The sequence below is a fragment of the Saccharomyces paradoxus genome, chromosome VII (genome assembly GCF_002079055.1).
Source record: "Saccharomyces paradoxus chromosome VII, complete sequence".
Classification (NCBI taxonomy): Eukaryota; Fungi; Ascomycota; class Saccharomycetes; order Saccharomycetales; family Saccharomycetaceae; genus Saccharomyces; species Saccharomyces paradoxus.
The window spans coordinates 65,679-88,743 of NC_047493.1; the positions used below are offsets into that span (position 1 = coordinate 65,679).

At 38.4% G+C, this 23,065-nt stretch overlaps 14 protein-coding genes and 1 non-coding gene across 15 annotated transcripts; 7 read left to right on the plus strand and 8 right to left on the minus strand.

The window, feature by feature from the left end:
* Positions 1 to 25: 25 nt before the first annotated feature.
* On the minus strand, positions 26 to 2,485 carry SAP4 (Sap4p; the record flags this gene model as incomplete). Its single annotated transcript, XM_033910262.1, has 1 exon — positions 26 to 2,485. The coding sequence occupies one exon, from the start codon at positions 2,483 to 2,485 to the stop codon at positions 26 to 28; it is 2,460 nt and encodes an 819-aa protein (XP_033766153.1).
* A 639-nt stretch (positions 2,486 to 3,124) lies between these two features.
* On the plus strand, positions 3,125 to 4,840 carry SHE10 (She10p; the record flags this gene model as incomplete). The annotated part of the gene is made up of 1 exon (XM_033910263.1): positions 3,125 to 4,840. One exon carries the CDS (start codon positions 3,125 to 3,127, stop codon positions 4,838 to 4,840), a length of 1,716 nt encoding a protein of 571 aa, XP_033766154.1.
* Positions 4,841 to 5,128: 288 nt separating this feature from the next.
* VID30 (glucose-induced degradation complex subunit VID30) lies at positions 5,129 to 8,008 on the plus strand (the record flags this gene model as incomplete). Its single annotated transcript, XM_033910264.1, has 1 exon — positions 5,129 to 8,008. One exon carries the CDS (start codon positions 5,129 to 5,131, stop codon positions 8,006 to 8,008), a length of 2,880 nt encoding a protein of 959 aa, XP_033766155.1.
* A 206-nt stretch (positions 8,009 to 8,214) lies between these two features.
* Positions 8,215 to 8,624, minus strand: OST5 (dolichyl-diphosphooligosaccharide--protein glycotransferase subunit; the record flags this gene model as incomplete). The annotated part of the gene is made up of 2 exons (XM_033910265.1): positions 8,215 to 8,454; positions 8,604 to 8,624. The coding sequence occupies 2 exons, from the start codon at positions 8,622 to 8,624 to the stop codon at positions 8,215 to 8,217; spliced, it is 261 nt and encodes an 86-aa protein (XP_033766156.1).
* A 185-nt stretch (positions 8,625 to 8,809) lies between these two features.
* On the plus strand, positions 8,810 to 9,181 carry MTC3 (Mtc3p; the record flags this gene model as incomplete). Its single annotated transcript, XM_033910266.1, has 1 exon — positions 8,810 to 9,181. One exon carries the CDS (start codon positions 8,810 to 8,812, stop codon positions 9,179 to 9,181), a length of 372 nt encoding a protein of 123 aa, XP_033766157.1.
* A 110-nt stretch (positions 9,182 to 9,291) lies between these two features.
* On the minus strand, positions 9,292 to 9,365 carry SPAR_Gtrna1V. The gene has a single exon. It is a non-coding gene; the product is annotated as a tRNA-Val (tRNA).
* Positions 9,366 to 10,592: 1,227 nt separating this feature from the next.
* VRG4 (GDP-mannose transporter) lies at positions 10,593 to 11,606 on the plus strand (the record flags this gene model as incomplete). Its single annotated transcript, XM_033910267.1, has 1 exon — positions 10,593 to 11,606. The coding sequence occupies one exon, from the start codon at positions 10,593 to 10,595 to the stop codon at positions 11,604 to 11,606; it is 1,014 nt and encodes a 337-aa protein (XP_033766158.1).
* A 111-nt stretch (positions 11,607 to 11,717) lies between these two features.
* Positions 11,718 to 12,560, minus strand: SDT1 (nucleotidase; the record flags this gene model as incomplete). The annotated part of the gene is made up of 1 exon (XM_033910268.1): positions 11,718 to 12,560. The coding sequence occupies one exon, from the start codon at positions 12,558 to 12,560 to the stop codon at positions 11,718 to 11,720; it is 843 nt and encodes a 280-aa protein (XP_033766159.1).
* A 218-nt stretch (positions 12,561 to 12,778) lies between these two features.
* Positions 12,779 to 14,032, minus strand: COG1 (Golgi transport complex subunit COG1; the record flags this gene model as incomplete). The annotated part of the gene is made up of 1 exon (XM_033910269.1): positions 12,779 to 14,032. One exon carries the CDS (start codon positions 14,030 to 14,032, stop codon positions 12,779 to 12,781), a length of 1,254 nt encoding a protein of 417 aa, XP_033766160.1.
* Positions 14,033 to 14,332: 300 nt separating this feature from the next.
* Positions 14,333 to 14,860, minus strand: EDC1 (Edc1p; the record flags this gene model as incomplete). The annotated part of the gene is made up of 1 exon (XM_033910270.1): positions 14,333 to 14,860. The coding sequence occupies one exon, from the start codon at positions 14,858 to 14,860 to the stop codon at positions 14,333 to 14,335; it is 528 nt and encodes a 175-aa protein (XP_033766161.1).
* A 236-nt stretch (positions 14,861 to 15,096) lies between these two features.
* NIF3 (uncharacterized protein) lies at positions 15,097 to 15,963 on the minus strand (the record flags this gene model as incomplete). The annotated part of the gene is made up of 1 exon (XM_033910271.1): positions 15,097 to 15,963. One exon carries the CDS (start codon positions 15,961 to 15,963, stop codon positions 15,097 to 15,099), a length of 867 nt encoding a protein of 288 aa, XP_033766162.1.
* Positions 15,964 to 16,046: 83 nt separating this feature from the next.
* On the plus strand, positions 16,047 to 16,409 carry BOL2 (Bol2p; the record flags this gene model as incomplete). The annotated part of the gene is made up of 1 exon (XM_033910272.1): positions 16,047 to 16,409. The coding sequence occupies one exon, from the start codon at positions 16,047 to 16,049 to the stop codon at positions 16,407 to 16,409; it is 363 nt and encodes a 120-aa protein (XP_033766163.1).
* Positions 16,410 to 16,516: 107 nt separating this feature from the next.
* On the minus strand, positions 16,517 to 17,896 carry MDM34 (ERMES complex subunit MDM34; the record flags this gene model as incomplete). The annotated part of the gene is made up of 1 exon (XM_033910273.1): positions 16,517 to 17,896. One exon carries the CDS (start codon positions 17,894 to 17,896, stop codon positions 16,517 to 16,519), a length of 1,380 nt encoding a protein of 459 aa, XP_033766164.1.
* Positions 17,897 to 18,521: 625 nt separating this feature from the next.
* KIP3 (tubulin-dependent ATPase KIP3) lies at positions 18,522 to 20,945 on the plus strand (the record flags this gene model as incomplete). The annotated part of the gene is made up of 1 exon (XM_033910274.1): positions 18,522 to 20,945. One exon carries the CDS (start codon positions 18,522 to 18,524, stop codon positions 20,943 to 20,945), a length of 2,424 nt encoding a protein of 807 aa, XP_033766165.1.
* A 676-nt stretch (positions 20,946 to 21,621) lies between these two features.
* Positions 21,622 to 22,980, plus strand: CLG1 (Clg1p; the record flags this gene model as incomplete). Its single annotated transcript, XM_033910275.1, has 1 exon — positions 21,622 to 22,980. The coding sequence occupies one exon, from the start codon at positions 21,622 to 21,624 to the stop codon at positions 22,978 to 22,980; it is 1,359 nt and encodes a 452-aa protein (XP_033766166.1).
* Positions 22,981 to 23,065: the final 85 nt, after the last annotated feature.

Consider the following 23,065-nt stretch of genomic DNA (forward strand, 5'->3'; position numbering starts at 1 on the left):
GCAAAAATCTATTTAATAGCATCACCTAGTCAATTATATCGGAATCATGATCGACAATTACATCTTTTATTTTATCATGAATATCTAATTCGGTCAATTGGCCCAATTCATCTATGAGCTCGGCGACTTTATCTTGTAGCCTAACATCTTCCTTGTGAGCAATCTCATTCCCGTCTATTGTGGATGAATGAGTTGTTCTACTCATACCCTCATCTTCCGAAAACTCTTGATTGGCATTCCCATTGCCATCAGCACAGAACTGGCCTCCTCCGAGAATTATTGAACACATTGTCCTTGTTTCGTTCAAGATGTCACTTGAATATGACATCCAAACTTCATCTTGTAAGAACGCATATATATCTGGAGCAATTAAATCCGTCTTATAGGTTTTAGAATACTTGGAAACTTCTTCTGCAATTAATACTAATTGACCCATATAGCCCAAATTTGTTTTTTCTCTTTCGTAAAATTCAAACGAATCCTTGTGACCTTGTAAAATGAAATCAGAAATAATATGAAAACCTCTAACAGATAACTTTTGATTGCTGCCGTGCAAATTCTTTGGGACAAATCTTCTAGACTTTTTGAAATCAAACAAAGAATAGACCAAAAATGAGTTATAAGAGAAATCCATTCGGCCATTAAATATTTGTTGAATAATATCAAATACAATATTATGCCAAAAGTTATTCCAAGGGTACCTTAAGAATAATTGTAGAAATTTTGGCAGAAATCCAAGATCATGAAGTTTGATTTTAAATAAGTCTCCAATGGTAGGATTTTTACGTAATTTCATATTTTGCGTTTCACTGACGTAAGGAATTTCAAAACTCATATCATCATCATCGATATCGTCATCAGGTATATCAAAGGTAGAATACAATGCATTATCGTCAAGTTTTTTTTTAGTGTTTTGTTTTTTTGTTTGATTGTCATTACTGTCATTACTATCATTATTATTACATTTATCATCTAATGTATCCGAAGAAATAGTATTATCATTTATATTTAAATTTTTCATGGCTTCTTCTAGTAAGTTTTGACCAAGAGCCTCCCTGCATTTATCTCTTGTGCGTGCTATTTTATCAGCTCTTTTTGAATTCATCAATCCCATGTTTGAACAGTGTAACATTTCAGATATTAATTCTGTAATTTTGACCCTCTCAAAGCCCAAAGGTCTAAATGATTCGTGTAATTGATTTTCTAATAGATGATGCTTAACATATGCAAGACCTTTTGCATCAGCGTCATCATCATCATCGTCATCATCGTTTTCAAGTTTAATTAGTAGCGCATAAAATTTTTCCATATGCATCGTAAGCTTATATAACAAATGGCCCAAATAAATTGGGTCTCTCTGTGAAGGTGGATTGTTTACTATGGTAGTACTTAACAAATCTACTTCGTCGTAGTCGGAATTGTTCTTTCTGATCAACTCAATTATAACGGACACGGCGACGCCCATTGCATGGCCTCTTTGGAGTAAGATAATATCAATAAGTTGATCGACATATTGTGGGGAGGCAAGCTGTCTTATCAATCGGTTAGGCCCAATCCATAAGGCATCCAGTTTGAAATTGGAGGAAATGCTGATCAAAGCTTTCAGAAGCTCTCCGCTACTGTTTTGAATACCAGGCGAGTATTTGCTATTGTCCAAGAGATTCAAACACTTAGGTATTAGATCTTGATGATACAAGAAGTCAATAATGCCCGTAGGCGATTCAACTTGGTCTGTCAGCATGATCTTAATGAGAAATTCGACCAAGGGCGAAACTTCGATATGATTTAAGAACTTGTTCACAATGTCCGGTTGCGATTTGAAAAATTCCAAATAACTAGATGTCTGTTCAAATAGAAGAGTTTCATTGATCTTAAGGAACACAGCCAAGATGGGACAATTTTCTGCCTCGATATTCTCAAACTGGAAAATCTCTAACAAAGAAGATAAAAATGGTATATTCTGCACGAGTGACTTCACTATGGGCGCACTTTTCGAGCAAAAAATACTAGAAATAATGTTAACATATAGCATCGGATCTTCATCATCCTGATCTTCATATTCTCCTGTTTGGTGGAATGAATTTTCTAGAAGGAATGGGGCCCTATAACCAGTGCGATCTATGTCCTTTAAGTAAACCATCAACATGTCCACTAAATAGTCCATGTGGCGGACCTGCTGGGCACGGTCGTCATAGAAATATCCCAAGCAAATGAAGTCAACGAGTCTGTCGTTGGTTCCTCCATTCAGTTCATCCAGCAAAGCCGTTTCTAACAAGATCCTATCAATAAATGACTGGTTAAGGTCGCTTATATCCCGAGATTCGGTACCAAATTCGGACTGTGACTCCGTAGAAGGCGTATTCTTGTTATCATCGGTTGAAGATGTCTCATTTTTCTTCAAACTACGAAAAATTAGATAGTACTCTTCAAGTATCGAATCAATTCCCGAATGACTCAACGTCTCTCCAAATGGCCATAATGACATATTTTTATTTTATTTTAGCTTTATTGAAAAGCAAGAGAGTAGTGCACTCAACAATATAAAAGAAAAGAGAACTGAATAACAAAAAGACCAAACCGCTATAACTTTATCTCACACCAAATACCAGGTTGACCTTTTCCCGCTGGGTGAAGCAACCGTTTCACTTCTTCGCACAATTCAATTGGTAGAACACAACACAACACAATAAAACACAACACACCACGTTTACTAAATTAAATCCTCTGCAGCACCTCAAAACAAACAACAAACAGCATTAAAAACAACCATCGTACATGCACTAAACTCTTGGTATATTGTCTGTTATTATCTTCGAGAGGCCTTCCTTAAGGGATTGAGGGTTAGCATTAAAAACCTAACTAAACCCTGAACATCCCTAAAGAACATATTTTATAATTAAGCAATAACCTAAGCAGGTTCGTATAGAGCCCCATGTTTTTTCAGGGCTAGGAAATAAGGCGACTTTACCGTACAAGGGGATAATTGTATATCAGTGAAAGGATCAAATTGAAGAACAGCCTTAAAGGAAGCTAGATGTATATTCTGTTTTACCCACTATTTCCGAAGTACTTCATTACGTTTTTAAAAAGCTGCTACACCCAAACAAGAACGCAGTGTAACGAAATGGGGAAGCTAATTAAGTTAATCACTGCTCTGACCGTATTAGTATCATTGCTGCAGTATTGTTGCCAATCCAATAGTGGGAACATATCATGCGAGCGCACGCAAACGCTCTGCCATTACACCAATCCCAGAATCTGGAACGCATATCTTTCAGGGAATTCTGAATTGTACAAAAATAAGGTCAGTCCCGGATTCGATTTGGTGGCGCGTAAATATGACACGGCTGTTAGACCTGTCATCGATGACGTTGCAATAAAAGTCAATAGAGTCGCTATACAGCCTGCATTCAAGGTCGTCCATTCACAATGTAAGAAATGGAATTGCGGAAAGTATTACCAATTGGCCCGCTCTCCAGTGCTTAAGGCTAGACGATTTTTCTTGGTCAAGTACAATACTTTCGTGAGACCTAGCACAGACAAATTTTTTAATTCAGAGTTTCGCTCTCAATTGAGAGAAAGGGTTTCAAAATATAAAAACATAGCTCACTATTATTGTACTACCATTTCAAGATGCATCAAGTCCAAATACGACTCTATTGTTGGTAACACGGAGGAAAAACTAATGGGGAAGTTTAAGAATAAGGATACGCATGGCATTCATGGTTCCATCACACATGAACCTTCCTCTGAAGACAGGGTTTTAACCGTGGGTACTATCGGATCTGATGAGGAGCTATTAACTACAACAAGTACTCAAACAGTGGTTGAAACAATTACTTTGGACGAAGAACAAGCTAGCGCTGTGGCTAGCCATGCTCACGATGATGAGGCTTCCACAGACGTCGAAGACTCTACAGACATCAATGTCAATGAACAGGCTCTGTTGCAAGAGGATTTCGACATGTGGAGTGAGACTATATTGCAAAAAACACAAGACGTGATTCGGCTATTTGAAAAGGATGTTTCCAAATATATCAATGGTAAATTGGGCGAGGAGGCTAGACATTTCAAGGCCAAGTTTAACTCTTTAGATGAGGTATCTAAGAAATTCTTCTCCAAAATTTCACTAGCCATTAATGATATCGATTGTATGGAAGGCATTGATAGTGAAACTGGCAAGAAAATTTTCTTTGATAAATCTGGCAGTACTGAGATTTCTCAATACATAACTAGAGAGTTGGTCCGTGAGTATTTCAACGAGACGCGCTCAACGTTAGATGAATTGACACATGCTATGGAGAAAGATTTGAGCCAAATCACCGAAGAAATCGAAAAGAAAGTCAATGCAATTAGAGAGGAAAACGTCGAAGTCTTTGAAGAGTGGGGCGATATTATTGTGAATGAATGGTCCAAAAGAATGGCTTATGTGGATGTTATCAACGCCCACATGGGTTCAGATGATGATGCTACCCTTGACGAAGAAAGAACAAAGTCTTCTGTTAACTGGAAGAAGTTCTTGAAGGGCAAGAAACAGATCATAGAATCTAGAGACAAGCTGGCTCACCATCCTGCTGACTTATCCCATGTTAACGAGTTCAGACAAAAAGTGCAAAGGAAGATATTATCGTTCACCCAAGAGAGTGGTGAGTTTTTGTATATTTTAAGGTCAAAAGCCAATCTGCAATTCCAGGAACGTGAAAGAAAGGAACGTGAAAAAGTTGCTGCGGAAGAGTTCCAAAGGCAACAAGAACTATTACAACAGCAAGAAGAAGGAGAAGAAGACGAATCCTACACATCTACTTCAACTATTACCACAACTACTACCATGACGTTGTGATGAAAATTCATCCACTTGCTATACACACACACTCATATATATATATATCCTATATTGTTTGTTTTGACCTCTATATATAATCATATAAGAATATAACATTACCACTTCACTGTGTTTATCCTACCTATTTTTGCTAGATTAGAGGACGCGCGAGCCTTTCAGGGGAGGGAACTGATGGGTGGATTGAAAGAGAGAGCCAAAGGATATAACCAGGTTTATTACTGTTGTAGGAGGAAAAGCAGTGGTACGTTAAAAACAACCGTCGAATTCCAGTAACAGTTAGAGGAAATGTCTGAATATATGGACGACGTAGACCGTGAATTCATCAACTGTTTGTTCCCAAGCTACTTGCTACAGCAGCCTGTGGCTTATGATTTATGGATTTTATATTTGCAACATAGAAAACTTTTTCACAAACTGAAGAACACAAATTTAATTAACACTGATGAAAATTCCACTGGTGTTGGAGTGGGCAGGACAAAGTTAACAGCTTCAACAAGGAAGGAAATCTGGTCAAAGCTGATGAATTTGGGTGTTCTGGGTACGATCTCGTTTGAGGCTGTCAACGATGATTATTTGATTCAGGTCTATAAGTATTTCTACCCAGACGTTAATGACTTTACTCTGAGATTCGGCGTTAAAGATTCAAATAAAAATTCAGTGCGATTTATGAAAGCTTCCTCAGATATGGGAAAAAATGCTCAGGAACTATTGGAACCCGTTTTATCTGAACGTGAAATGGCGCTTAACTCTAACATTAGCCTGGATAATGATGGAAATGACGGTGAAGAAGAAGAAGAAGAAGAAGAAGATGATGATGATGACGATGACGATGACGATGACGACGATGAAGATGAATCTGATCTGGAAAGCCTAGAAGGGGAGGTAAATACTGATACAGACGATAACAACGAAGGAGATGGCTCTGATCATGACGAGGAAGGTGAAGATGAAGAAGGAAGAGGAGCAGATGCTGATGTGTCCAATGCACAACAGCGCACTGAAGGAATTGCGGACCCATGGATATATCAAAGATCTAGATCAGCTATTAATATAGAGGCGGGGCCAATGAATTTGTGGGATACAACCGATAAGAATAGTAGTCTACAATACTACCCCCCTGATCAGTCTCCAACTTCTTCCTTTTCTTCTTCTAGAGTATCTTCAGGTAACGATAAAAATGTCAACGAGGCAACAAATGGCCTGTCCAGTGGTGGTGGCAAAAAGAAAAATTCAATGATCCCTGATATTTACAAGATATTGGGGTACTTTTTACCTTCTAGGTGGCAAGCTCAACCAAATAACAGTTTACAAATATCCCAAGATGGTATTACTCATTTACAACCCAACCCTGATTATCATTCATATATGACTTATGAAAGATCAAGCGCTTCGTCTGCCTCCGCTAGAAATAGGCTTAGAACTTCTTTTGAAAACTCTGGAAAAGTAGACTTTGCGGTCACTTGGGCAAATAAGTCACTGCCAGATAACAAACTAACAATATTCTATTACGAAATTAAAGTTCTAAGTGTAACGAGCACAGAAAGTGCTGAAAATAGTAACATTGTTATCGGATACAAGTTAGTAGAAAACGAATTAATGGAAGCCAGCACAAAAAAAAGTGTCTCTCGTTCAAGTGTGACTGGTTCTAGTAGTAGCTTAGGTGGTGGAAATAACATTAGTTCCAATAGAGTACCTTCTACCTCTTTCACTATGGAAGGTGCTCAAAGGCGCGATTATATTTATGAAGGGGGCGTTTCAGCTATGTCCCTTAACGTAGATGGTTCCATAAACAAATGTCAGAAATACGGGTTTGATCTTAATGTGTTCGGCTATTGCGGGTTTGATGGTTTGATAACTAATTCTACAGAGCAATCTAAGGAATATGCGAAGCCTTTTGGCAGAGATGACGTTATCGGTTGTGGCATAAATTTCATTGATGGCTCAATTTTTTTCACAAAGAACGGTATCCATTTAGGGAACGCATTTACCGACTTGAATGATCTAGAATTTGTTCCCTATGTGGCCTTGCGACCCGGAAATTCTGTTAGAACAAATTTTGGGTTGAATGAGGATTTCGTCTTTGATATTATTGGATACCAGGACCAGTGGAAGAGTTTAGCGTACGAACATATTTGTCGTGGACGCCAAATGGACGTTTCCATTGACGAGTTCGACTCCGATGAAAGTGAAGAAAATGAAGGTACTGAAAATGGGGGTGAAGAAACTAAATCGGCAGAGTTGATGGATATTGATCAAGAAGATGATGCCGCTGGAAATCAGGATACAAAGAAACTCGATGATGAGAATGACAACAATCTGAAATTTCTATTAGGAGAAGATGATAGGTTTATAGATGGAAAGCTAGTTAGACCAGATGTCAACAATATCAACACCTTAAACGTGGATGACGGTTCATTACCTAACACACTGAATGTGATGATAAATGATTACTTGATCCACGAAGGATTGGTGGATGTTGCAAAGGGGTTTTTAAGAGACTTGCAAAAAGATGCGGTCAATGTCAATGGACAACACTCTGAAAGCAAAGATGTTATTAGGCATAATGAAAGACAAATCATGAAAGAAGAACGTATGGTAAAGATAAGGCAAGAATTAAGATATTTAATAAACAAGGGCCAAATTAGCAAATGTATCAGTTATATCAATAACGAAATTCCCGATTTGTTGAAAAATAATCTAGAATTAGTGTTTGAGTTAAAGCTAGCAAACTACCTGGTGATGATTAAAAAAAGTTCATCCAAGGATGATGACGAAATCGAAAGTTTAATTCTGAAGGGTCAGGAATTATCTAATGAATTTATCTACGATACTGAAATTCCACAATCTTTGAGGGATAGGTTTAGCGGACAATTGAGTAATGTCTCAGCCCTGTTGGCATATTCCAATCCACTTGTGGAGGCTCCAAAGGAGATATCAGGATATTTAAGCGATGAATATCTACAGGAGAGATTATTTCAAGTTAGCAACAATACAATACTAACGTTTTTACATAAGGATAGCGAATGTGCATTAGAGAATGTAATATCGAACACAAGAGCTATGCTTTCTACATTACTTGAGTATAACGCGTTCGGTTCAACCAATTCGTCGGACCCGAGGTATTACAAAGCGGTTAACTTCGACGAAGATGTGTTGAACTTGTGAGCATAAAATAAGCATTTGTAAAGACTAAAAAACCTACGATGTCAGTCATTGTTTGCCCCCAAATTCGCATATCCATATGCCGCAAAAACTCTTTATATAATGAAATCTACTTGACACCTTTCTTTTTAATATTCTCATTCAAAATATTTCTTAAATATAGTATATATTTCCATCGATATTTCCTTTGCAGGTTAATAGAGTGTCATTTAAACATAGACACCGAAAGAATTGGAGGCAAAAACAGTAGTCAGGCCAGCAAACAAACTACCAGTTACGCTTAAAATTGTGTAAAGGAAAAGTTTCTTGATGAATGAAGATTTGGAACCAACAGTGAACAGAGCAGATGATAGTACAGCCAATGTAACGAGTACACCACAAATAGCAAATTTTGGCTGGGTGTCTAAACGGATAAATGGCTGGAAGCTATCGGTGGAATGGAACTCTTTCTTAATTGATTATACAGGTGCCGAGGAGGCGGATTGGTTATGCTTGTTAGTAATAATGACTTAAAACCGGCAGCAAGGGAACTGTTCGCTGTTCTGGGTGTTGCTAAAACATTACAGAAATGAAACCACCAGCGCAAAAGGTAACATACATATAATTGTTCATAAGTCATTGTAAGCTTTGAATATACAGGGATATCTCACTTCTCAGGATATATCTAGCAATAGTAATGTATACATGTATACTTACATCCTTCTTTGAAAAGTATTTCGCAGTTTCAAATTTCGCGTCATAGAAAGAAAGGAGAGGACCACTTGAAAGAAATGATTGACAATGCAAGAAGAATAAGGACAGAAGATGATGGGACGAAACGTTATTCGGTTAGCGCTGAGAAGATCTTTAAGCACGTATCAACCACCTGTGGTCGAGATCACGAATATAACTAAGTTGTGGCCCACTCTACGACCTGAAGTTAGAGATGAAGTCAAAGAGTATTTACGATGGAGGATGGAAGAAGATTGGAAATATATACCGCTAGAAGAGATCAAAGCCGCGTATTTCTTATCTTATGGTCCCTGTGGTGGCAGATCTAAAAGCAACAAATGGAACGTAGGGTACACAGGAATGCGAATGGTGTTCAACCTTGTTTTGTTTGGCGGTGCAGCGACTGCATTTTATAATCGGAAGCAAGATAAGAAGCTGGAGGAACAACTAAGGGAACTTGTGTAAATTGGAAGCAGCAATAATATTTATAGTGCTTGTACAGAGTATATTTCTTCTTTCTATCATTCATTACCCCATTTCTGTAAATAAACCTGAAAATATGAATGCAAAAAAATTGATTTCGCCCAGGATCGAACTGGGGACGTTCTGCGTGTTAAGCAGATGCCATAACCGACTAGACCACGAAACCAGCTTTTATTGCTGGATGTTGTATCACGGGCTTGAGTAATACCGGATGTCTTGACAATCCTAAAGTCGTTAAGGAGAGTAACTTGTTGTCAGACTTATTATTAACGTGATTCACAGAATGTTACTTATCCTATATAATCTATATAAGATCTGAATCTAACTAAAGGGTGGAAGCGCGGAATCTCGGATCTAAACTAATTGTTCAGGTATTTATACGTTTGGTTAGTTTGGTTCATCTTAAGCAAGCAGGTTGTCTAGTATACTCAATCTTGTCTGTTTTGGAACTATTGTATTCGTACGTGTTTCATGTCTAGGTTGGTAAATCTAGTATTGCTGAGGTATCTCATTTTGAGATACAACAAAAAACTTTCATTTGAAAGGGCTACCATCAAAACGTTCAGAGAATTGTTGAATTCATTATTTGATAAAGGGACCATTGTTAGATATAGGTGAATAATTGGATAGTTGTTGGGGAACCAGTTCTTGTTAAAGGATATAATATTAGATATGCAGGATATACTAGAAGTTCTCCTTGAGGATATAGAAATCCACAAAAGGGAATCGATAGTTCTATATAGTGTTATTATTTTATCTTCTTTTCCTTTTATACGTTGTCATTCATTATCCTATAACATTATCAATCCTTGCATTTCAGCTTCCATTAGATTGGATGGCTGTTTCTCAATCTTTATGCCATCCTCTTGCACCGCATATTGTAATATACTATTAAATAGATGATATTAGAATTTCATTCCAACACCAACACATATATATACATATATATATATATATGTGACTCTCTTAAGAGTAGAAAAAAATATGTGACTGGTGGTATAAAGTGGCAGGTACTATATAAATGTAGAAGCACCATTAAAGATGTCTTTATAATTAAATTACCCTTCTCTTAAAGAATTAGCCGCCCATAACGGAAAATATCATAGTTGACGAAATAAAACGCGCTTGCCAAAACGTGCAATGAATCGCCATATACGAAAAATCAAACGCGTGTATCAGAATTCTCTTACCCAGCCTAGGATGATATTTTTTGGCCGAAAAAAAAAAGGAAAAAAAATTGAAATTTCGCGATCCGAACAAACAACAATGAACAAAAAACAGATATATATAACGCTGCCAAGCCTATTCTTGTTGCCGATTGATTGTTGACGTCTCCTTAATTGAGAAATCCTAACAAAACAAACACACTAGCCACACAGTACCTTCCGCCCGAATGTCTGAATTGAAAACAGGTCATGCAGGCCATAACCCTTGGGCTTCAGTTGCCAATTCCGGCCCGATCTCCATTTTATCCTACTGTGGTTCGTCCATTTTGATGACAGTCACTAACAAGTTCGTCGTCAACTTGAAGGATTTCAACATGAACTTTGTCATGCTATTCGTGCAATCTCTAGTTTGTACTATGACCTTGATCGTTCTACGTATACTGGGTTATGCGAAGTTCCGTTCATTAAACAAAACAGACGCCAAGAACTGGTTCCCTATTTCCTTTTTACTGGTCTTGATGATCTACACTTCTTCTAAAGCTTTACAGTACTTGGCTGTCCCAATTTACACCATTTTCAAGAATTTAACTATTATCTTGATTGCTTATGGTGAAGTTCTGTTCTTTGGTGGCTCTGTCACCTCAATGGAATTATCGTCATTTTTGTTGATGGTTCTCTCTTCCGTTGTTGCTACTTGGGGTGACCAACAAGCTGTGGCTGCCAACGCTGCCTCATTGGCTGAAGGAGCAGCCGGTGCTGTTGCCACATTCAATCCAGGTTATTTCTGGATGTTTACCAACTGTATTTCTTCTGCGCTATTTGTTCTTATAATGAGAAAGAGAATTAAGTTGACCAACTTCAAGGATTTTGACACTATGTTTTACAACAATGTTCTGGCTCTACCTATCCTATTACTGTTTTCTTTCTGTGTGGAAGATTGGTCTTCTACCAATTTGACCAATAATTTGTCCAACGATTCGCTAACTGCTATGATCATCAGTGGTGTTGCATCTGTCGGTATCTCTTACTGTTCCGGTTGGTGTGTTCGTGTTACTTCATCTACTACATATTCGATGGTTGGGGCTTTGAACAAGTTGCCAATTGCCTTGTCTGGTTTGATTTTCTTTGATGCTCCAAGAAACTTCTTATCCATTCTCTCCATTTTCATTGGTTTCCTATCAGGTATTATTTATGCTGTTGCCAAACAAAAGAAGCAACAAGCCCAACCCTTACGTAAATGAGAAATTAGGAAGTGAGCGTTTTGTTTTTTTTTTTTTTTGATTTATTTCATTTTTATAGAGGCATCTAATGCACGCAGATCTATATACAAGTATATTTAAAATCGATACAACTTAGAATAGGTCGGGTACAACTTGCGGTAACTCCAATATATCCCTAACGACAATAGCACCTTCAGGTGTCTGCCCCAAAATTTCATTGACTTCATTCTCTACTAAATGGATACATGTTTTCATGCCTAGTTTGATACCTGTCCCGATGTTTTTCCCACTGTCATCTATAAAGTAAGCATTCTCGTAGTTTGCCAACCCACTTTGTTTCATGGCTTTTTCAAAAGCTTTGATATGTGGCTTACAGACCAGTGTATCTGTTCTAGAGTAGTCACAATATGTTAATCCATCAAATAAATCTGCTATACCCAACAACCTCAAGCAACGTATAGCGTGGTTCTTATACGCGTTGGTGAAAAGCCACAATTTGTCAATCTTCCCCGATTGTTTCAATCTCAACAACATATTCCTTAATGGTATATCAGGTTTCAAAATATCTTGTAAGGGTAAAGAATCATCCACAAGCCGGTTATACTCCAGCGCGTTCACCTTGTGGAACATTACAAGTCCTCTTATGGCAAGCCCGTACTCTTTATAATACGTGTTATTCAATACGTGAGCGTCCTCAGGTGATAGTTTCAAGTGCGTCTGGAAGAACCTCAAAATAGATTGCTGCATAAGATCATGAATTCTTGTGGATGATTTATAAAGGCAATTGTCGATATCAAAGAAGAAAACTTTTAAGTTCGGATTTTGAGGTGTGGCAGAAACATCTTGGTCGATGGGGAATGTCACTTTCGAACCTGGATGAGTCAACGAATCAAGATGTGCTTTATTTCTGGCAATTTGTTCGTTCACCTCATTCTGATAGGTCGCCAAATCGGAAGTTGTATATTCAACAGTCATGAAGGTTAGCAATGATTCAATTCAAGACCTTGCTCATGTATACCGAAATTTATTCAGATGAAATGAGACGTAATACAATTAAGAAACTGGTTGCTTATTGAAGAACACACAAATACATGTATAGATATATATACATATATACATATAAACACCCATATCATCAAATCATTATCAATAATAAGTTTGCGAGGCGGGTACCCGCCCTCGTGCCACTATTATTACTGCTGCCTTAATTGCGTAATTTGATCGATGACTAATTGCAAGAGATTGTGATTGATGTACGAAGCCATAAAATCATCCACAATGCTCGTTGAGTTTTCCGCCGATGAAGGCAAGCAGGATTCGATCTGGGTTTTAAAGTCCTGCAATTGCGTAATCAATTTATTTTTCAAATCCGCCAGTATTTCCTGAGGACACTTATACATTTCTAAGTTTTGTAGGATTTCAATCGTAGGCTGCACCGTTTGGTAAATCTGCAATGTGGCATCGTTAGTTAAACCCTTTGAATAAAATACCGCTGTATCAATGTACTGTTTCAATGCCTCCTCATCAAGTGGAGATACAGTGCCATCATCGACGCTCTTGTCATCATCATGGAAGATATCTAGTTGATGAAGAGTTTCCGGCTCCCTAAGCTTGGCTCTCAAAATAGATAGCGTATCCAAATGTGTGTTTATTTCTTTCACAGTTTTACGAATAAGATGGTCTCTAAAGGTGGATGAATTCACAAAATCTGCAACAACTGTATCACTGTATTGTTGATTGGGGTGATATTGATGTTCTTTGTTTTTGGTGCCCGATATCAGCAAAGCTTGAACGTTCTCATTGAATAGGGTTTCGAATAAGGATTCATTGAATAAGGAAAGTGAATCATCGTCCCACTTCGAGGCAAACTCAGTGTTTAGTAAATTATATAGTCTTACCCACTGCAGTAAAGTCAAGTTTAATGTCTTCATGGAGTCCACCAAGAACTTCTGTAATTGACAACATTTGTCTTTGATAAGCGTTTCAAAATTACTAGGCACTGATATCAAAGATAATTCGTGGAAATTCAACAACAGCTCATCGAATATACGCGACGGAGTAGTGGAAGTGACAATACGGTTGCAAAAATTATTGATAGAGATGGTCCAATTTGAGATAACTAGTATGTTTTGTGATGGTATAGAGATCTTCTCTTCACTGCCAAGTGATGATATATGAGTAGTGCTCTGGTGTAATAGTGGAGGTAACTTATTCAATTGAAACTTCTCATCATCGAAACATAGCGTTTTAAAATCTTGGTCAACAGACTTTAGATTAAGTGACAAATCGTTGACAGAATCGGTCAAGCTTAAAATCTTGTTATAATTCTTTAGCAAGTTCTTTTGAAAGGCCTCATTGGTTTTTATCAAATCGTTCTGTAACTCCAGTTGATAATCTTTAATCTGTGCAATATGAAAATCGTGAAACAGCGGTAGCACTTCGTCCATTTTCCTGCGTCTTGGTTTCTTGTTTTAGGCTTTTGCTATCGCAAGATGTGTTGTACGAGTGTGCTATTTACTAGTCACCGACATGTTTCATTTTTCTTCCTCACCATAATGATGAACTATACCAGAAAATGGGAAAAAAAGCTGAAATTTGAGAAATCGCTTTGGATGACCAGACCCAAAACAGACATAGGCATGTTTGTATAATTGGTACATAGATAAATATCAAGTAAAAATATGCAGTATTCTTCTAAAAAAAAAAAAAAAGAAAAAAAAAAATCAAAAAAGTCCTTCAAGAAGTGATTATAGAAAACTTGGTTTGGGCAAGTTTTTAGCCTCCCTTGGACCATTGGTGGCAAAAGTGGAGCCTGCATAAGAGTGACTAAATTTTTTGGCACCGCCATTACAACTCATTGGTATTATCCCCTGGGGGTTATGCGGAGACTGTTTCTGGTTCAGAAGCAAGTTCTTCAGGTTCTGACTCAGTAAACGAGTATCATCTTTGTTGTTCTGTCGTGGAACTTCTTTATTGTTTTGTCTGTTCTTTTTACCTAAAGCAGCCGTTGAGGAAGGGGAAGAAGGTGGAGAGTGTTTCTTCTGATGGAATGACGGCTTCTTGCTGGAAGAATGGCCGAAGTTAGGTTTCTCACCGTTAGGAAGAGTTTGGGGAGGTGGTATATCCGTGATGTGACTGTTGTTATTGACGTTCTTAGCAGTATTCCCCCTCGCACGACTATTTCTGTTTTTTTGCTTGATAAGATTATTTGTCTTGTTTCTGCCAGCCGATGGCAACAGCCTGGAGCTGTTGAAATACATGGTATCCGTCGACATGTCTTGAATTATTTGTGTGAGTATATTGATATGCTGAGTGGAATTATGTTACGGTTTGGTAAGTACTTTGCCTTCAATGTAGAGTGTGTTATTGTCCTTGTTAACTTGAAGACTTTTACCATTTCTACCCGTATTTCTACCCGATACATAAACATCATTTCACACGAACAAGTAGATGATTCTGCTGTAGTACCTAAGGTATTTGTAATTATATATAGCTATATGGGTACTAAAAGCTATACAACGGTCAAAGGGTCGCGGTCCATTCTGCTTACAACTACTTCATAACCCTCATCTTGGAACAAGCCATGCATAACATCTCGTAGGAATCCACGCTCAGTGTTTGAGTGGTTGCAAACAATAACGGTCTTGCCCATTTCTTTCCACTTTAGCACTTCATGATGCGACATTTCTCCTGTATAGTAAAGATCTACGTCCTCGTTTAGTTGTTTAAATACGCCAGAACCGCTCCCGGCACAGACGGCAACCTTTTTGATCATAAGTCGGTTCCATGTGGATGGAGAAGCGCCAGATGCCACTTGTATATGGGGAATCCGTAGAGCACGCTTGACATTTTCAACGATTTGCTGCAACGAAATGTCTTTACTCAACTCTACGAATCTACCGTAGCCGATTAAGTCGTCGGTTTCGCCACTGACAGTTTCCAAGGCATAAGACTTTGTAACGTTCTCTCCATTGTTCAAGCCCTTGACCAACCAGTCGTTTACACCGCCACGAGCGGCATCCACAGCAGTGTGAGGGCAGTATACGGATATGCCGTATTGGATTAGTTTTATAGCTGTCTCGTGTTGTGGGTTGGTATGTGGGCTTAATCTGCTCCAACTCGGGAAAATAAAAGGATGGTAGGCAATAATTACGTTGCAGTTAGCATCCACAGCTTCTTGGGCGACTGACTTTGTGAGGTCGACGGTTAAAAGGACCTTTGTCTTAACGGTTGGATTAGCAGTGGTGGCTTGTGCAGTGGAGCAATCAATGAGAAGGCCGGTATTGTCCCAGCTCTTATCTGCGTACTTTTGAGGATAGAACTTAGTGATGCTACGCACAACCTTGTCCAATTGTGCTCTAGTAATAGCTCTACTCATTGCAGTTTGGTGGGCTCTTATTTTGTTTCCTTCCGACTTTTTACTGGAATAAGTTTTTCGGTGTTATATATATATATATATATATGACAAGTGAAAGAATTGAAAAGATGAAAATAGATGACGAATTTGTAGAATCACATTCAACAATAGCCCAGGGGAGGAGAACAAAGCGCCAACGACACTATAAGATGCCTGTTAGTGAACAGGGACTCCGTGAGAGGATAGAATCAACCATACCACAAGTTTACCATATCATCGTGACGGACCTCTCGTACGGTTGTGGTCAGTCGTTTGATATTGTGGTGGTCAGTGACTTCTTCCAAGGTAAAAACAAACTAATGAGAAGCCGTGCGGTGAACAAGGCTGTTAAGGAAGAGTTACAAGAGATTCACGCATTCAGCTGCAAGTGCTACACGGAGGAGGAATGGTCTAAGATTGTGGTATGAAGAGGAACCAGATGAATTTTTCTGGCATAGTCGATTCTGCTTTCTTGTGTTATTTACATCGGAGAGTATGTATTTTTATAGTTATGTACTTAGATATGTAATTTATTTTAATGATATGGTGGGGGGCTATCCTCCATGCCCCATTTCCAGTTATTTGAAGGATCTTGCGAGTTCAAACCTATAAAGTAAAGAGGTTTCTTTTTAGATTTATCTTTGTTGGAGTCAAAATTTAACGAAATTTTTTCTGGGATAACATATTTATCCCTTATCGATACTGTTGTTTTCAGATATGGAGGAGATTGTTCTTCAAGCTCAGGTATTGGCGTTTGCACCGGTGTGGACGTTACTGTTTCGATGGCGGTACTATCATCAACAACCTGCTCTGCTAGTGGCTGTGGGATTGATGGCGTGCGGCTTTTCTTGCACTTAATCTTTCTTCTCCTTGGTTTGGCATTGTCGTCGTTGCTATTACTCCTATCAAAAAGTCGAGACTGAATCTTGGTTATTGTAGCCAATTCATACTGGCTGGAATCCAACACAGCTTTAGGTAATAGATTGTGGGAACAGTAAAATGGCTTTACCAACTGCTTTGGTGATATAGTCGACGACTTTGGTTGTGGAAACGATTGCGAAGAGTAGTAATTGTTTAGTGAGGGCATCCTTGATATGAAACGGTACAAATTTTGCCTTTCCAAACAACCAGGTATAGCGGAGAGAGAGTTCATCACAGTGGAATGTAGTGACAGCGTCGACCTCGACGAAACAATACTCGAAAGACGTAGCATGTTTATTGGAGACAGCTCTTGAAAATCTGATCCGTCCAAGATCATATTTCTAGACAACGTGGTTTGTTGATGATGATGGTCCCTTTTACCAGGGATAGTACTAGTAGTCTCGCCGCGATTAGTGAACCAATTCTGTGATGTGTTGAAGATCAAAGAGGGAAGAACATCCTTGAACACTACATGCATGGACTCCTTTAACCTTCTCTCGATGGTGCTTTGTAGAATTTTTACGGAACAATCAAACTTAAAATCCAAGTCCACGTCATTAAAGGATATCCCAATCCCAGGATTCTTGACAAAAATATTCGTGATGGCTTCTAGCTCGATGGAGCTGAACGTCATTGTTATAGGGATCGTGAATGACCCGTTATTAATCAGCCGCGGCATTGTAAAGCTGGGCGTGTCCTGTTCATTGATCAATAAAAGATTCGACTCTATGACTGTCTGTATCCGCAACATAGCATCCTTACATGAAATCTTGCAAATCCCCTTGGCCAGTGACTTGGGCTGGGTGATGATGTCTAGGTCTAAAATTTCTAGCTGCGGTATTGTAGGGAAATCCACCTTCTGTACCGTTATTCCGCTTTTCAAGATATCCAATTTCTTCTTAGATGGTGAGTTCAACGCCGTAGATAACTTTTCCCGTATTCGTTCGTTGAAGGAGTTATCACCAAACACAGCTTCGTTAAACCTAAACGACATGGCGATGTAGAAGTTTTTTTAGTTGTGATTTTTTGTTATAATTGTTGCTGTTTCTGTCTTTTACTAGCCCATCATGACTCTTCTAATTGGTCTCTCTTTTACTACAACTTTCATCATCCTTTTTCAAACCTAATTTAGAAGCCCCTTGCCCTAATGCCTAAATATATATAGCCCTATTTAAAACACAGTACTAGACAAAGACCTTGCTATATAGTAGCTTTTACCCTAGGTCAAGAAATTTTTCCCTTCGCTAGCCGTGTTTTTAGTTTTTGTTTTGTTTATTTTACTTGTATTATGCCTTGTTTGATGACCTGGTGAGGTATTGTCTAAACCTCGAATACAAAGGGAATAAATACACCCTCGTCTGGTCGGTAGAATATTGGTTACTTAGTACATTGTCCAGACCTTCCCATAGAGAATAAATTGTATAATCCGCGCGTAACCGATAGCTGCAGCTCAACAAGTACAGATCAGTGTTTCGAAGCAGTTGGTTTTTCTTTGTTTTACGTTAAAAGTTTTCATATTCCTTGTTTTCACCGTTTGTTTCATTATTATTCCATTGCATTCTTTGTTCACTTTACTACCTGAGCTTCCCCCCCCAGCTGTGCATCATCGACACTATAAGATGAATGTGCCTGAGACAAGACAATCCTCCATAGTTGTGGCTATAAGAGTAAGGCCCTTTACGTCAATGGAAAAAACAAGACTGGTTAATGAAGCTAGTGGCGCAGAAGCTAACTTCCCCGGCTTAGGAGATTCGTCTTTAATCTTACCGATGAGTACTAACTCCGACTCCGATATAGACATAGACGTTGAAGAAGGCTCTACTAGGAGCAAAAGAAATAGCTCCCTGAGGAGAAGAGTGATTAGACCGGAGGGCATACGGAAGATCGTGGATTGTGTTGACGATAGAATGCTTATATTCGACCCCGCCGAAAGAAACCCCTTAAATAAAGTGAGTGATCAGATCTTGAACACGATGCGTTCAAGGGCCACTAAAGCCACTGCTTCCTCTAGTAATAACAGCAATGCTACGAACAAATTTTCCTCGCAACGCCGAAGGCACGGCGGTGAAATTAAGTTTGTATTTGATAAATTATTCGATGAGAACTCTTCCCAGGCCTGTGTCTACAAAGAGACCACCAGTCCGCTTCTAGATTCCGTTTTAGATGGATTCAACAGTACCGTATTTGCTTATGGTGCTACTGGTTGTGGTAAGACGTATACAGTGAGTGGTACCCCTTCGCAGCCGGGAATCATCTTTCTGGCCATGGAGGAGTTATTCAATAGAATTTCAGACCTGAAAGACGAAAAGAACTTCGAGATTTCGCTATCCTACTTGGAAATATACAATGAAAGGATTAGAGACCTTTTAAAACCAGAGACACCATCCAAAAGATTGGTCATTAGAGAAGATACGCAGAACCACATTAAAGTGGCGAATTTGTCATATCATCACCCGACTACGGTAGAAGATGTGATGGACTTGGTTGTCCAGGGAAACATAAACAGGACCACATCACCAACCGAGGCAAATGAAGTATCGTCACGATCTCATGCAGTGTTGCAGATACACATCATGCAGACGAATAAGCTCGTAGACTTGACCTCGCAACATACTTTTGCTACACTGTCAATAATTGATCTGGCTGGGAGTGAAAGAGCTGCCGCAACAAGAAATCGTGGTATAAGATTACACGAAGGTGCCAACATAAATAGATCTCTATTAGCATTAGGCAATTGCATCAACGCATTATGTTTAAATGACGGCAGCAGGAGCTGTCATATTCCATATAGAGATTCCAAATTAACAAGACTATTAAAATTTTCGCTGGGCGGCAATTGCAAAACAGTCATGATTGTTTGTATATCACCTAGCAGTTCACATTATGATGAGACGTTAAATACTCTGAAATACGCAAATCGTGCTAAAGAGATAAAGACCAAAATAATCAGAAACCAGCAGTCTTTGAGCAGGCACGTTGGGTCTTATTTGAAAATGATTACAGAACAAAAGCGACAAATCGAGGAACTACGTGAACGTGAAGAAAAAATGATTTCCTTGAAGTTAACGAAATACAAACTAAACAAAGAGAAGATCCAACTGGCCATTAATGAGTGTGTCAATCGTGTTCAGCAAACGTATGCCGCTGTGGAAACATACCAAATAGCAAAGACCTTGAAATCATTAATACTTTGTAAAAGACGTTTTTTGCAAATGGTCAAGCTGGAAGTGGATAACCTGATACTATTATTTGAACAGGAGGAAAGGACAGCCACCGAGATGCAAACAGTGATAAGTAATTGCCGAATGATCAGTGAACAGCTTTATAACAAAATACACGAGTTGGAAGTGAAATTTGACGAGACTGACACTTTGAATTCTGTCATTCAGCAGGTACATTCCATTGACTTGAACAAGCTAAGAGAAATGGAAGACTGGGATGAAACATACGACCTGGTGTACCTGGAATCATGCCTCAATCAAATATCAGAGTTGCAAAGAAATGAAATCTTGGTCAACTCCTCCATAATGACAGAAAAATTAATGTCAGATCCCGAGTTGAACTCTCGATTCAAGTTTCTATCAAAGTGGTTGATGAACAGGACTCCTGACATTGAATCGGTAATCCAAGACCTGGTTCATATTGATGAAGAGTTTGAATCTTTTGCCAAAACTTTCATCGCCAATTCTGGTAGCAATTTTACTAACACAAATATAAATATAATAAACACGACAGCAGCTGAATTGGCTGTTCCCGTTGAGACCGTACATCGACAAAAATTTCCCAACAAAAAAGTAAAATGGACGAGTCCTAGTCTTAGCCCCAGCCCTGTCACTGAATCACAACCGGAACTAGAACCGAAACTAGACCAAGACCAAGATCAAGACGTCATTGCAGGAGAAGTGGACGTAAGCATGCAAGATACCACATTTAATGAGCAAGGGCCCTCGACCCCATCCGCTTCCAATACAGCAGTTCCAAGAAGAAAGATGCGTTCCTCTCTTCTCACTCATCAAAGTCTGCTGGCCTCTGCCAGAAAATAACATACATATCCTACGTAAACTACCCAATAAAACCTCTTTCTGCCAGCATTGAACTCATTCTTTATTACGGTTAAACTCCGGGTTACGGAGAAAATTTTTCTTTAATTTCTTTAATTTCTTTTTTCAACTTATTTGGCACGAGAAAAGGTTCAAAGTGAACAACTGCTCTTAGTCATTAGACACATTACTTACCTTTTGAGAAATTCTAAAAGTGACTAAGCACCACAAATCATTGATCTTTTTAAGAATAACGCACAAGGATCACATACTAGATTCTCGTTCTCGTTTTTTCTTTCTTTTTTTTTCTCTAAAGCCTTTTACTGGGTTAATTTCCTTTATTGACCCAAATTAAAAGAAAACGTTTCTCAGGAGACTCTTTTAAACAAAAGCTAGCAAATTCATCTTTGCTGTTGCTTTTATAGAGACTGCATTAGTTAAAGGCCTGCCTTTAAGTCTTCGAGTCGTTTTTTTTTATCAGCTTTCTCCTTTTTCTGTGTGTTTGTGTATATTCAGTGGGGTTATTTTACAGTATTCGAAGACACTTCGTTTCACACATTTAAACCGGTTTTATTAGCGCTTAGCTTATACACTGCAAGGAATTTTTTTTTTCTTTAACATTATTAAGACAGTTATTGAGTTAATTCGTCTTCAACCCCCCCCCTTCTCCCATATAGAAATGGCTAATACTTTCAAGTATTATCCTGAAACGATGGGTAATTCTAGTGGCTATCCAATAAATTTACCTTTCCCGAAAGGTTCTGCTGCTTCCACTGTTAATGTTGCCAGGCAACCACCTAAATATCTAGGTCATGTTCCCTCACAGTCAGTTCATACTCAGTTGCCATCCATGGCTTCTTTAGGTTACTTTAATCAGCCAAGCTCTACTTACTACGCTCCTCCTGCACCACTTCAACTGCACCAGCAACCACCTATCCTTCCTCCTCCGGGCTTAATGTACACTAGTAACAATAACAACGTTATTCCCCCCCCTGTCCGAATGATTCGAGACGGTCAACAACAACTACAACAACAACAACAACAGCAATCTAACCAAGTAAATGGGGGCGTTAGTGAGAACTTGGACTACGATATTTCTATAATGTCAAAATTCATTATGGAAAATGCCTTTATTGCTTTCAACGCCAACTATAGTACCGATGACCAGACCACTGATCTATTTTTCAAGGGTATATCTTCTGTATTGAATGCAACGAGATTGCCTTCAGCTACTATTTTTTTGGCTATCGATTATCTTTTCAAGTATATCAATAAATTAGCTAATGGAATACATTCAATTGGTGGTAATTCAATCAATATCATTTATCAAAACACTATGATTGCATTTATATTGGCAAACAAGTTCAACGATGATAAAACTTTCACCAATAGCTCGTGGTCACAGGCAACAGGGATACTGATAACCATTATTAATGATTTTGAGAGACAATGGTTAAGAATATTCAATTGGGAATTGTATGATAGTGGTTTTCTTTATTATGAATTCGTTAAAAATTTTGAAACTTTCAAACAAAATCAACTCAACCCTGCCACAGTGGCTCCTACACTATTGTCACCAATTGTAAATGTTGGTGATACAAGAAACGTAAATTTCAACTTGAAGCCTACTTCCACAAACAATCCATTATCCCCCGTTTCCAATTATGAAACCCCTATGCTGATGCCGCATAACATGTTTTCATCACCATCCTATCAAAGTAACTCAAGGTCCGACTTTTCTGGTATGAATAGTTATTATAACTATTACAACTATAATCAACCAAGACTAAATTACTATCAACAATTTCCCCATATATATTCTTCACCTATTTCAGAAACTCAGTTTGATTATGATTTCTATAATTTTAGTAATCAGCAACAACATCAACAACAACAAAAACAAAAACAAAACTCATTTTTACCTCCTCCTCATGTTCACCAGCCTTACGGCCATCACTTTGGCTGGAAATCAATGGATGACACCATGAATCATCCAAGATTTGAGCGAAACTACTTTCCGTACTCGGCAGTGTATTAATGGAATCTTTTTTTTCTTTATTTTTCTTTGATCCTATCCCATCGCTTTTTTTTTTGTCTCAGATCATCTTTCTAATCTATTATTT